Source organism: Ambystoma mexicanum, chromosome 14, assembly GCF_040938575.1.
Source record: "Ambystoma mexicanum isolate Mex_15411 chromosome 14, UKY_AmexF1_1, whole genome shotgun sequence".
Lineage (NCBI taxonomy): Eukaryota > Metazoa > Chordata > Amphibia > Caudata > Ambystomatidae > Ambystoma > Ambystoma mexicanum.
This window is the reverse complement of record NC_090940.1, coordinates 150,463,026-150,476,191: the sequence shown is the minus strand read 5'-3', so window position 1 is coordinate 150,476,191 and position 13,166 is coordinate 150,463,026. Positions and strand designations below refer to the sequence as shown.

Below are 13,166 nucleotides of genomic sequence, written 5' to 3'. Positions count from 1 at the left end.
TCATCTGTCAACATTTTTTTGCGTGTTTCCAGTTCAGGGGTAACTCAGAAAGAGTCTGGTTTGTAAAGTTTGTAATACCCTCCGAACATTCTTCACGAAACTGGTGCTACAAGCAGTGTAATGTTGTTATTGAACACTTTTTGGGGATAGATGGTTCCTCAAATCTAAATAAAAACAGATAAAATTGTGTCGGGAAGGTGTTTATAGCAAGAATTGGATCAACGAAAGAGAAGTAGTATTGGGCTCTAGTAGCTGTGGGTTGCTACCTACCTAATATTTCTTCTCTGTGTCTTAAGCTGAATTTAGGAAGGACTGTCGTCTGTAGAGTGGCGTGTTTCAATTTGGCTCTGGTGGCGCTACAGAGAGGCGGAAAGAGGGCTTAATGTACCTCATTTGTCACAAGACTAATCTATTATCTGTGTATTAGTCCAGTTAGTTGTTGTTGTTGAATTACCTGGTAAAGTGCTCTGTCAGGCTTAGTACTGAAAAGGCAGTATTGACTCTGGCCCAGCAGAACTGGATCAGCTTGTGGCTGAAGGTTGTTCTGAAAAAACAAAGTTGTTTGCAAGGTTTAGGAGCAGAAGGCTTTCTCTCGGCTTGTAGTATAAACTTAATTGTGTATTACAAGTGATCATTTCACAAGTAATAGTTTTGAAAAGGCGTGTCGCGTTCATTGCCCGTCTAGTGATATACATAGATCGCCAGGGATCAACAACTTAGCAAAAGGTCAGGAGCAGAAGGCTCTCGGCTTATAGTAGAGGCTTTGCAATGTCTCACAAGTGATAGAACAAGTAATAGTTTAAAAATTGCAAAAAAATGTGCTGTGTTTGTTGGCTGTCTAGTTATATATCTCTTGCAGGGAAAATGTATCTAAATGTCTGGTAGACCGTGGGTCTAACTGAGAGCACAATGCTGTCACAGGTATTGGTTGCTAAGCAACCTGGTAGTGCAGCTTGATTGCGGCGGGGGAGCTCGATGTGTAAGATCGTATGCATAACACTGAAAAAACATGCCAAATAGTAACGGTTCAGCAGTGTCATGACTATGAAAAACAGCATTTTTCAGAAAATAAAATGCAGGGAACGAAATTGCGTGTCGCCCGCTCCGGCGTCTAATCCGTGGGTCTAGCTGAGAGCAGAATGCTGTCTCATGCAACGGTTGCTAACACAGCTTGATTGCAGCAGAGGTGCTCGATATGTACGATCGTGTACATAACACTGAAAAACAGACATTATGTGCCAAATGGGAACGGTTCTGCGGTGTCATAATAAATAGCATTATTCAGAAAAAAGGGCGCAGGGAACAAACTTACTTATTGGCCGCTCCGGCATCTAATCCAGGTAGTGGCTGAAGCACGCGCATGCGTCTTGGCAGGCTAGTAGTCTGATTGTATTCAACTAGCTTTATCGACAACGCAGGCGGCTGGGCTGTTGCTAGGCAACGTCTCTTGTTGCATCTCTATGTGCAAGAACTCATACATGAGTTGAAAGTCCTAAGCTTTTTTATTAATGAGGCCCGTGTACATGACGGTCATAGGTGGGAAAATGACCGCAGGGATGTAGCGTATGGTTTAGCACAACAAGGGGCAAGTGCAGGGCATGGCTTCTATCTCAAAAAATATACTCATGATTGTGTGCTAATGTAACTTTAGATGTAGAGGATTAGGTATGGTGTATAAAGACAGTGGCTCAGCAACATGTGCGGAGAGCAAGCCTGATTATGAGTATGTACATATAAGGCCTGAGAGTTGCAAAAATAAGGTGTCTCTCTCAAGGAGACTCAGGGCGGACTTCCATGGGTGTCACTGTCAGTAGTCAGGCATTATTACTAAACAGACAAATCAATGCAAAACTGTTCAAAGCCTATATTGACAAGAAAAAACGAAGTAAAAGGGACATGGAGATACCAAATGAATGGGTATCTGTTTGAAGAAAAGGTTCCATTCAATGGATACATGTGGGGAGAGAAAGCCTGATTATGTGTATGTACAGATCGAGGCTGGGAGTCGCAAAAGTAAGATGGCTCTCTCCAGGAGACTCGAGGAGGACTACCATGGGTGTCACTGTCGGGCATTATTACTAAACAGACAAATCAATGCAAAACTGTTCAAAGCATATTAAAACAATGTCAACATGTTTTGACAAGAGAAAACAAACCAAAGTAAATGCGACATAGAAATACCAAATGAATGTCTATTTGCATTGGACTTGATGTGTGTAAGGTTGCAGGAATAATTGACACACTTTCTATTGTCCGACACGTGCGTTTGCTGGGTGTATGTGCATCTAGATATGTGTTTAGCTAAAGAAAAGGTTCCACTCAATGGATACATTTAGGCCTTTCTTTACAGAATCAAGTCAGAAAATCAATTTTTGTTCAAGTTTTCGTAATAGGAGGTCCCGGACTCCTCGTCGGAATGGATTTCTGACTGCTTGAATAATGAACCCGAACATATCTGAATGTTTATCGTTTTTCGCCTTGAAATGTGCCACCATCGGTTTATCTGCCACTTGATTTTTGAGGCATGATCTGTGTTTGCAAGTATGCTGGCGTATTTCTCTTTTACATTTGCTTACGTAAATCAGTCCACAAGGGCATTTTATCGGTGTCCAGTCATAATTTCGAAAACATAATTTCGAAAGTCAAAAAAGTCGAATCAAAAATGTCGAAAAAAAAAATGTCGAATTGTTTTTTTTTTCGATATTTTTTTTTGGGCTCTAGTTTCTGTGAAAAAAATAGGTAAAAATAGAAAAAGGGGGGGTTGGGGGGGGGAACACCCCATTTCGAAAAAAAAATGTCATTAAAAAAAAATTCGACATTTTTTTTTTCGACTTTTTGACTTTCGAATATTTTGTATTCGAAATTATGTCTATGAACCCATTTTATCCCATATATTGACCATTTGGTGTGACAGTGAAGGACATATACTTCCATTTAGTGCGATAAAGATCAATTTCTTTTAGATTTTGTGTGAGGACGCGGACAGAACATTTCCCACATCTTTAATGTCCAGTCACAGGTGGTAAGCGCAATAAGGTTGTTTGTGTGCTAGGTCGTATTTAAGGTTCTTCGTATGTATGTACCAGCCAATCTTTTAGATTCTTGCTCCGTTTCAAGGCAAAACGTGGTTTTCTGGTTTGAAGTTTTCGGTCTTAAGAACATTCGAGTGGCGAAGTATAGTTTTTCTCAATTGGTTGCTCAAGGAAGTCAAGTGGCCACGTAGGTTATTTTGTCTGCCTTTTGTTCCCTCAATTGTTTCGTGAGACACACCTGTTTGGTCGTGTTGCGAGCTCTTTTTCGTGCCCTCCGTACAATCAGTGATAGGTAGCCTCGTTCTGTGAGGCGGTTTGTAAGATCTTTGCTGTTGTGGTCAAGGAAAGGCATGCGTGTTGCATCGTAGTGTATTGTGAACTTAATTGATACATTCTGAATATTCAGCCATTCCAAAAACTCATTGAGTAGTACTATAGGTCCCCTCCACATTAGAAAAAATAATTGATGTAGCCAGCAAATGAGGTTATATTTGAAAATATTATATTCGTCATATATTGATTTGTGGTCAAAATTGTCCATGAAGAGGTTAGCCACATCTGGAGCAAATGTGTCCCCATGCTGGTCCCATGCCATTGTTTGTAGAAGTCATCGTTATATACAAAAAGGTTTTCCCTTAAGGCTAGGCAAGTACTTTCTAGAAGAAAATGTGTTGGTATTTCTGTGTTGACTCTCCTGTCTAGATATGTTCTTAAGACCTCAATGCATTCTTTCTGGGGGTTACTTGTGTACAGTGGCTCGACATTAAGAGTTACAAGAATATCTTCTTTTTCGATGGTCAATTTAGTTAGAATGTTTATCATAGCCGTAGTGTCTTGTACGAAGGATCTCATCTTGCCTATGAATCTCCTTGAGAGAGCCACCTTAATTTTGCAACTCCCAAACCTGATCTGTACACACTCATAATCAGGCTTGCTGTTCCCCACATGCTGCTGAGCCAGTCTTTATGCACCATACGTAATCCTCTCCATCTAAAGTTACATTAGCACACAATCATGTGTATATTTTTTGAGATAGCAGCCATGCCCTGCACTCGCTCCTCGTTGTGCTAAACCATGCGCTACCTCCCCATGGTCATTTACCCACCTATGACCGTCCGGTACACAAGCCTCATTAATAATAAGCTTAGGACCTTCAGCTCATGTATGAGCGACGCGACAACAGACATTGCCTAGCAACAGCCCAGCCGCCCGCGTTGTCGATAAAGCTAGTTGAATACAAAAAGACTCCTACCCTGCCCAGACGCATGCGCGTGCTTCAGCCACTGCCTGGATTAGACGCCAGAGCAGCCAACAAGTACGTTTGTTCCCCGCGCCCCTTTTTCTGAATAATGCTGTTTTTCATAGTCGCAACACCTGTGAACCGTTACCGTTTGACACAGACCGTCTGTTTTTCAGTGTTATGTACACAATCGTACATATCGAGCTCCCCGCCGCAATCAAGCCGCGTTAGCAGGTTGCTTAGCAACTGATGCCTGAGACAGCATTCTCCTCTCGGGTAGACCCATGGATTAGACGCCTGAGCGGCCGACAAGCAATTTCGTTCCCTGTGTTCTATTTTCTGAATAATGCTGTTTTTCATAGTCACAACACCGCTGAATCGTTACCATTTGGTGCGTTTTTTCAGTGTTATGCATACGATCTTACACATCGAGCTCCCCCGTCACAATCAAGCCGCAATAGCAGGTTGCTTAGCAACCGATGCCTGAGACATCATCCTACTCACAGGTGCACCACGGTCTACCAGACATTCGGATTAATTTTCCCTGCAAGAGATATATCACTTCACGGCCAACGAACATGGCATGTTTTTTCCATTTTTAAACTATTACTTGTGGTATCACTTGTGAGACATAACTAAGCCTCTGCTATAAACCGAGAGCCATCTGCTCCTTACCTTTTGCTAAATTGTAGATCCCTGGCGATCTATGTATATCACTAGATGGACAATGAACGCGACACGCCTTTTCAAAACTATTACTTGTGAAATTATCACTTGTAATACACAATTAAGTTTATACTACAAGCTGAGAGCCTTCTGCTCCTAAACCTTCCAAACAACTTTGTTTTTTCAGAACAACCTTCAGCCACAAGCTGGTTCAGTTCTGCTCGTCCAGAGTTAATACTGCCTTTTCAGTATTACACCTAAGAAGAGCACTTTACCAGGTAATTCAACAACTACTACTAACTGGGCTTATACACAGATAATAACAGATTAGTCTTGTGACTAATGAGGTACATTAAGCCCTCTTTCCGCTTCTCTGCAGCAGCCACCAGAGCCAAAATGAAACACGCCACTGTACAGACGACAGTCCTTCCTCAATTCAGCACAAGACACAGAGAAGAAATATTGGGTAGGTAGCAACCCACAGCTACTAGAGACCAATACTACGGCTCTTTCGTTGATCTAATTCTTGCTATACACAACTTCCCGACACAATTTTATCTGTTTTTATTTAGATTTGAGGAACCATCTATCCCCACACATGTTCGATAACAACATTACACTGCTTGTAGCACCAGTGTCCTGAAGAAAGTTCAGAGGCTATTACAAACTTTGCAAACCAGAATCTTTCCGAGTTACCCCCGAACTGGCAACACAAAAAAGTGTTGACAGATGAAATGTGCTGCCACTGTCTGCAGCACATATAATCACCTCTAGTTACTAACCTCACTCTTTTAGAGTCAAAATTGTTTGTTATTGTGTTACAAATGACACATTCAGTTATATGTTTTGGTAATTCTCTTATATTGCTTTTAATATGGATACATTATTAATTTAGAATAAACTTTGTTTAACAGTACTCTAACTTGGCAGCTCGATCACAAATGGCTGAGGTAAATATACCCTAGCCCCATGTGGGCCACTAGCACTACCTGTCTGTTTTAGGGAGGGGTAGTCTTGTACTTATTTGAGAGCAAGATATGTACGTATCGCTCTTTTTCTTAACACCCAAAATGGCCATTTGATTGACACATCTCGCCACTGGGTTGCGCCTGAAATATCCCCAATGCCCGACCATTACAGCCGTACCATATGTCTATCATTTTGCCACTCGGTGTGCCTTCCACTCATTTCACAGTGGTTCAAGTACAGTACCTGTACATGGATGACCCGTCGAAAAGGCACACACTCATACTTTTCTCAAGCACATAGGCATTCTGCCACTTGTTGTAGCCAGCACATTGATGGATGGATTAAGGGCAGAACACTTGATGAAATCAACCAGCTACATTTGTTGGGTTCCAGCCATATTACTGATGCTCTCCTTTTTTAATTTAAGTTTGTGTTTCAGAGATTTTACAGAGGGGTATTTATTGTATTCAAAATGTTTTTGAGCGCAGACTTAATTTATGGTGCTCTTACCTCAATTTTCCCAGGTATAAATACTCTCCCTAAATGTGTGGCTAGCGCCTGCTCATCTGTTCTCTCCAACCACACTGTGAAGCATGTATTTGCATTTCAAAGCGCTGAAAACAATATATAAATTGCATGATAGAAATGGGTATCCTAATGTGTTTCAGGCATTTTACGGGATATAAAATAGTGGTTCCATTCCAGTGAATGCATATTTATTAGGCATTTAATACCTAAACTGCTGAGTTGTGCAAGGTGTCTGTAGTCGAGGGGGTCTTGCTTTGGTTTAACTCGTATATTTGCTCACTACCCAGTTCAATCCCCCCTAAGGGCCAAATACTGGCAGTGTGCAAAAACAGGCAATTTAGTCCCTCCAATGCTCAAAGTCTTCTATTGGTCAACCTAGCTAAAGTGTGTCCCCCTTTTGATTATATTTTCTTGATTTTGTGCAACTCTGCCTTATTGTCCATGATTAATAATGATGAATAATTGGAGATGGTGCAGGTGATTTCTACTGGAATTCTGTACAGTAACTTTGCCAATCCCATGACATTATTTCTGTCTTTACTCCTGCCACCGGCTGTCTTCTAATTTCCCTCCTTCACTTGTCACCTCTGGCCGCAACGCCAAGTGCCTCTGCACCATCCTTTACTAGATGGCACTTTGTTGCTTAACTACTTTAAGACAGAAGACCTATTTCTCCCAGCCTCCTACACCAACCCCTCCCTCGAATCCCCTATTTCCTTCCCTCCCACTCATTCCTTTTTTTCTGCCATCCCAATCTCATCTTTCCTTCACACAATGCTCACATTTTTTGGAGTTCTCTTTAATAGCAGATTTAAACTGCATCACCTCTGAGGCTGGATGATTGCACCGGGGAGACCACCACATGTTCTGTCAAGTATGCCCCAGAGAAGGTATATGAGGGATCCCTCAGTTTTCTCAGCCCATTCCTATCCTGTAATGTTGCACTTCCAGATCAGACCCAGATAAGTCTTATACCCGGAAGGAACAATTGCCTGGTTAAGCGTTAGAGGGAATTTGCTGTTCTCACTTTGGATGTCTGTGAATTTGGGGTTCAGCAGTGCCTGTGTTGAGAGTGCAGAGGATTGATTTGACACAAGTTAGCAACTGATACTTACACACTTGCATGTCATTCCTACCTGCCAGTGATCGTGGAGCACGGCATGTGTCAAGATACTAGATGCTTACTTAACTGAAAAGAGAGAACTTGAACTTAATGAGTGCTACTGAATGCTGCACCAGACTTTCTGAGTAATCCCAGTGAGCGGAACCACTCTAGGCCTCAGTTCACAAATTACTGACACGTGTGATTTATTATGACCGCCAATCACATTGCTTACTCACATGATTCAACCACTTGGGGAGGCGGGAGAGAGAAGAAAAAAGGGTGGGAAGAAGATTTCAGAGTGTGGCAGATCTTCGAGGAGGACAGCAGCAGAGACAACAAGGAGGGGAATGAATAGTCCGACCAAAGCAAAAGGAGAAGGGGATGGTTGAGGCCTGTGTTTTTGGCAAGTTTCCTAGGTTGGTGGAGGAGCAGCACCTGACAGGTTGCAGAAGGGGTTATGCCTAAGAAACCCTGGGACCTAACACGAGCACAACAAACTAGCGCCTGGCCCACGTTCAGTCTGTCCAAGTTATTAGGGGTGGTGCTGTGAGGTTTCCTGCAAGAGAAACGCACTGGCAACATTCTAACAAAAAGACACCCCATTGAGCCAAGAAAGAAGTTCAGAGAATTTAAAACCTCAGAGACATAGAAGGTCATTATGGGTTTGCCGGTATTCTGGTGGTTATTCCAGATTGCTATTATCGTTATCGTTACCAGCACTTTTCTGTCGGAAATACCGGCAGATTACAAGTGCCAGTATTCACAGTAAATCCCCATTCCATGGAATGCCATAGGACTCCATGGGGGGAATTTGCTGCAATTACCGGTGCGGTATTACTGTGCCAGTAACACAAGCAGTTTTATGCCAGCAGGGGTCAGATTTATTATTTGAAAATGTATAGAGTGCGAACTAAGGCCCAAAGGCATCTAGGCGCTAGAAAGGGGCGGCAGCCCAAACAACCACTACTTCACACTCCTAGTAGAGGAAAAGAAAAACTAAGTTAAAACAAGTGGGTTTTCAGCGCTCTTCTAAAAGGGAGATATTCAGCAAGTGTTCTCAGAGATAACGGAAGAGCATTCCACAAGCTGGGTGCCAGAACTGAGAAAGGGCAACCACTCATTCGCTTTCATTGATATTTAGGGATCTTAAGAAGCAGGTGGGATGCAGAGCACAGTTGTCCAGCTGGACAATACCGCTCTAGTTTTGCTTTTAAGAAATGGAGGCCGGTGTTATGTACAGCTTGATGGACGACACAAAGAATCTTAAATTCGATTCGGGCGGCCACCGGCAACCAAAGCAAATGGTTCAGGAGCACTAATGAGGGGGTCAGGCGAGGCACCATAAGTGCCAGTCGCGCTGCTGAATGTTGTAGTACCTGCATCCGCTGGGTTTGATACTTGGGCTGTCCCAGGTAAATGCCATTGCAATAATACAATGATCCCATTATAGTGGATGTCGGTTGGCTGGGGGAAGGGTAATCTTCCTCAAAACCTTCAGTCTCCCAAACCCAGCATTACAGGTTGCAGAGATCTGGGCCTGGCGCGAGCCGTTGGGTGAAAGTTTCACCCCCAGGCTTTTTACTGAGGCGCAGGGAACCGGAGAGGGGCCCAGTGATTTGGCTAATACTACGAGTTCAACATGTAACCCATCCCATGAGGACCAACAACCAGGACTTCCGTTTTGCTTCCATTCAATTTCAACCAATTTTCCAACATCCAGCTGCCTACTTTCTCCAAGCAATCCCGCATTTTCTTAGGGGTGCTGGTTGGGGGTAGTCCAGCCGAAACATCAGCTGAGTGTCATCAGCATATGAATAAAAAAGGACTCCACATTCAGCAATAAGGTCAGCTAGTAGTCGAACATACATGTTGAAAAGAAGGGGTGACAGAGCTGACCCATACAGAACTCCTCAAGATTGTTCCACCGAAGAAGAAAAACAAGTTTGAAAGGAAACATTTTTTAACGGCCCTCAAGGAAAGATTGAAGCCATGCTAAAAGAGGTCCAGTAACCCCTGCTTGTTCCAGTCTGGTCAGTAGGATATCAAGGTCCACTGTGTCAAAAGCCACGGAGAGATCAAGGAGGATAAGTGCTCCGGTCTCATCTCATTACAAACTCTGTGCCCATTTTAGGTCGAAAACCAGATTGAAATGGGTGCAGACAATGATTTTCTTCCAGGAATGTACCCCCAGCTCTGAGCTGGAGGTAAATCCTCCACCCCTACCAACAACCTTGTAGTTGGCTGGTTTGGTGAAAGTGCCGATAAACATTATTACCAACACTTTTACCATGTACCGACCGACTCATAATGAGCCCCATTGAGTAATTTCTTACTGCCGGTGGAGGAGGCTAAGAGGATTGAGGGAATGCCTGCGGTCTACAGTTCTAAGAAGAAACTTGACTAGCTTTGTTGCTTGACCCCCCTGTGACCTCAGTTAACCCTAATCCCTTATTTTCTGTTTTATAAACTGTACAGCCTTAAATCATAGCACTAGTCATGGCGTGGTTGGTTTATCCATTGGCCAGGACACCCCTCACTACTGGAATTCATCAGAGTAGTTAATACAGTGGGATCGATTTAAAGACAGGCTTTAGATACACAGCCTAGGCAGTCAAGGGGCCCCTCAACACTTCCTTCATGCCCCTCTCCCTGAACTGCCTTACCACCCTAACCCAATTCCTTAAGTATTCATTTGTAAATGCATATCCTCTAATATGTATATATGCATTTCGAATGAACCCTCGTGGTATCCTACGAAAACTCTCCACATCCTCTAGATTATAACTGATACTATTTAAATATGTATTATTCGCATCACTATTTTGTACGTATGTCACCAGATATCCTCATTCATGTCTCCACACCCTACCCATGCTAAAAGAGTGTCTACATGTTTTGCTTTTATCTGTACAGCCCTTGTAATCAAATTGCACACCCATCAACCAAATACATACAAATAGTCCCTCTTAGCATTCGTGAGGAATCAAAGCTATCAGTAGGTCCTCACGTGACAAAATGTCTTGACATCACCAGGTTGATCAAAAACCAAACAAAAGAAAAAGACAGGAAAGAAACTTTCACATTCAATCAGATGTAATTTTGAAGAGCCTACCCTACGAACATTGGTCAGACAGAAACTGAAAATCCTTTGCTTTGAACAACACCTTGTTGATCACTGAACTCCCCTTTTGCCCTTCGACACTGCCCCCCGTACACGTAATTCCCAGCTCCTGTAAAGAGCTCCGTTACTGGCCAGCTAGGCTTAACCTTGGTACATTCCTATTCGCACACCATAAATGCAATACATGACGAAGTGGCGGAATGCATGGCTGCCTGTTGGCGAGAGCATATGCGTATTTTCTGAGTGAGGCATCTTTCCATTTCTCATAAAGCGCCCAACATCGCCAGGTCTTTACTTCTACTTGTTAAGAAAATATATTAAAATAAATTATAATTACACCTATGGACAAAAAAAACTAACTTCAAAACCTAAAAGCACCTGGATGTGTTAACCATTCAAACCTCCTCTTTCTTTCATTTCACTGATTCTGTATTTATCCTAGGGTCCTATTTATACATTCCCAATTGGGGTACGTTCACGGTGCAACAATTTTTTTTTAAGTTGGGTATTTTCTTAAATGTTTCTGGATTTAGCGAATATATTGGGCCTAAACACATATACTCATAGTTCAGCCTTCAAAGGGGAAAGAAGACACTAAGGCTGTTGTGTCTTGCTGGCATTATGTCTTACATTCATCCAAAACAGCATGGTCCTTGAACATTTCTATACTGAACCTCTTTTCTATAAATATTAAACTTGGGCACCCTTGGTCTATGAATATTTAAAGATCAGAATCTTGGCTTATGAATGGTAAGTGAATGGGCAAGTTGGGTTGTGATCTTATGTGGAGTACTGATTTTTTTTGGAAGTGGGCATGTTACAGGGACTGATACCAGAGAGGAGATGGTGTGTGTACTCATGCCTGAGTGAGTGTAACCAAGAATGATCTCCCCTAATGTAAGCTTTTTTTTCAGCGCTGCCGTATGAATGAAGACACTGGTGCAAACTACCTACAGCCTTGGCAACTGTCGGAACCTGCAGATGGCAGTGGAGTGGGCGTAGTGTTGGAGAGTAGGCAGTGCAACCTTTGTGCTGGCGATTTTGTGACTTCAATGGCGTGGCCATGGCAATCTGAAGCCATAATGGACGGAGAACTCCTTCAGAAGGTATTCCTTATCATCAGAAAAAGCAGTGTATGTTTATCCTTTTGTTTTGCTCTCCCGTGCACCTTTAGGATTTAGGAGAGTTGTAAGGGCACTCCAATGTTTAGGTGAGTGAGTCTAAGAAGAGGGATTCTCATGATTTGTAAAGTAATTTTCATAGATTTCGGAGGAATGAAGAATGCTTGAGGGATAGAAGCACAAAAGAATGATCTGACTTTGTTACTGGAGCACTTTGGAAATGTCCACCTTTCTATAGAAATGATGTGTCAGACCTAATTTGCATCAGGTTCCTCCAAATGACGCCTCAGAAAACCTAGCGGCCATATCGCCAGATGTGGGTTCCTGCCATCATAAGAGAAAAACATAGGGCCTCATTACACGGTAGGCGGAGAACCATGGCGCTATTAGCGCCATGGTTCATGCCGGTAAAATACCGGCACCGCCTTGGTGGAAAGGGGAATTACCGCCCCATTCCAAGGTTGGCGGGGCGGTAATTCCCCCTTCCACCATTGCCCTTCCCCATTCCCATTTTTGTCCCATAGGGCATAATGGGAATGGGGAAGGCGCTAATTACGGTACCGCAAATTACGGTACCGTAATTAGCTCCCTGGGTCCCTTTGCGGGTTGGTTTTTAACGCCTGCAAAAAGCAGGCGTTAAATTCCCCAACCCGCAAAGGGACCTCGTAGTAAGGCGGTAAGGATTTACCAGTACCGGTAAAATACTGGTACCGGTAAACCCTTACCGCCTACCGTGTAATGAGGCAGATAGTATGACCCAAAACAATGCATTATTTTTTTTTTATTTGGGTTGTGCTTCAATAATCTAAGAACATTGATTTATGGAATTCACCCTCTCTCAATTAAGGGCTCGAAATGAAGGTTCAATGAGCAGGAAGGAGCTCAAACCTGTCACGACCCTCGCCCAAAACCCCCTCTGGCAAACCCATTGGCCAGGTGGAGTCAGGACTCGGGCCTCTAGAGCCTGGCTTCCTCTTCAAAAGCCCTCATGGGGCCAGTCCTGGCTCCTATGGCGCCAGGCTCATATACCATGAAAAACAATGTGCTTGGGAACTACTTTATTGTATTGTCAGCCAACATGGAGGCATCCACATAGTTTGGTTCGTAAGAACCAAGCTATGCGGTCTAGTGTTTTGGGTGTGGCAGCCTAGGGACTATTTTACCTGGACTATTTTGTTGGGGCTATTGAAACCACACCCGAGCAAGACAACACGCTTCGCGTTACTTTGCAGCTTGCAACGTGATGCTCACCGTGTCCAACTATTCCCTCGAACCTCAGAGAAGCGGAACCTGAAAGGAGACAAAAGGAACATCATTAGCAGCAGCATCTTACCTGCAGTCTTCATCTTTAAACACTCGCAGCTACTGAGAACAGCTTCCTCAA

At 43.2% G+C, this 13,166-nt stretch overlaps 1 protein-coding gene across 6 annotated transcripts in view; it reads left to right on the top strand.

Moving 5' to 3' along the window:
* The window catches only part of PTGR2 (prostaglandin reductase 2), a 1,213,270-nt gene that overhangs the window by 339,125 nt on the left and 860,979 nt on the right, over window positions 1-13,166 (top strand). For all 6 annotated transcript variants that reach the window (XM_069638758.1, XM_069638763.1, XM_069638762.1 and 3 more), the window contains one exon: window positions 11,576-11,767. In XM_069638758.1, the coding sequence (XP_069494859.1) occupies window positions 11,576-11,767 (192 nt within the window). The remainder of the gene's footprint in view (window positions 1-11,575; window positions 11,768-13,166) is intronic.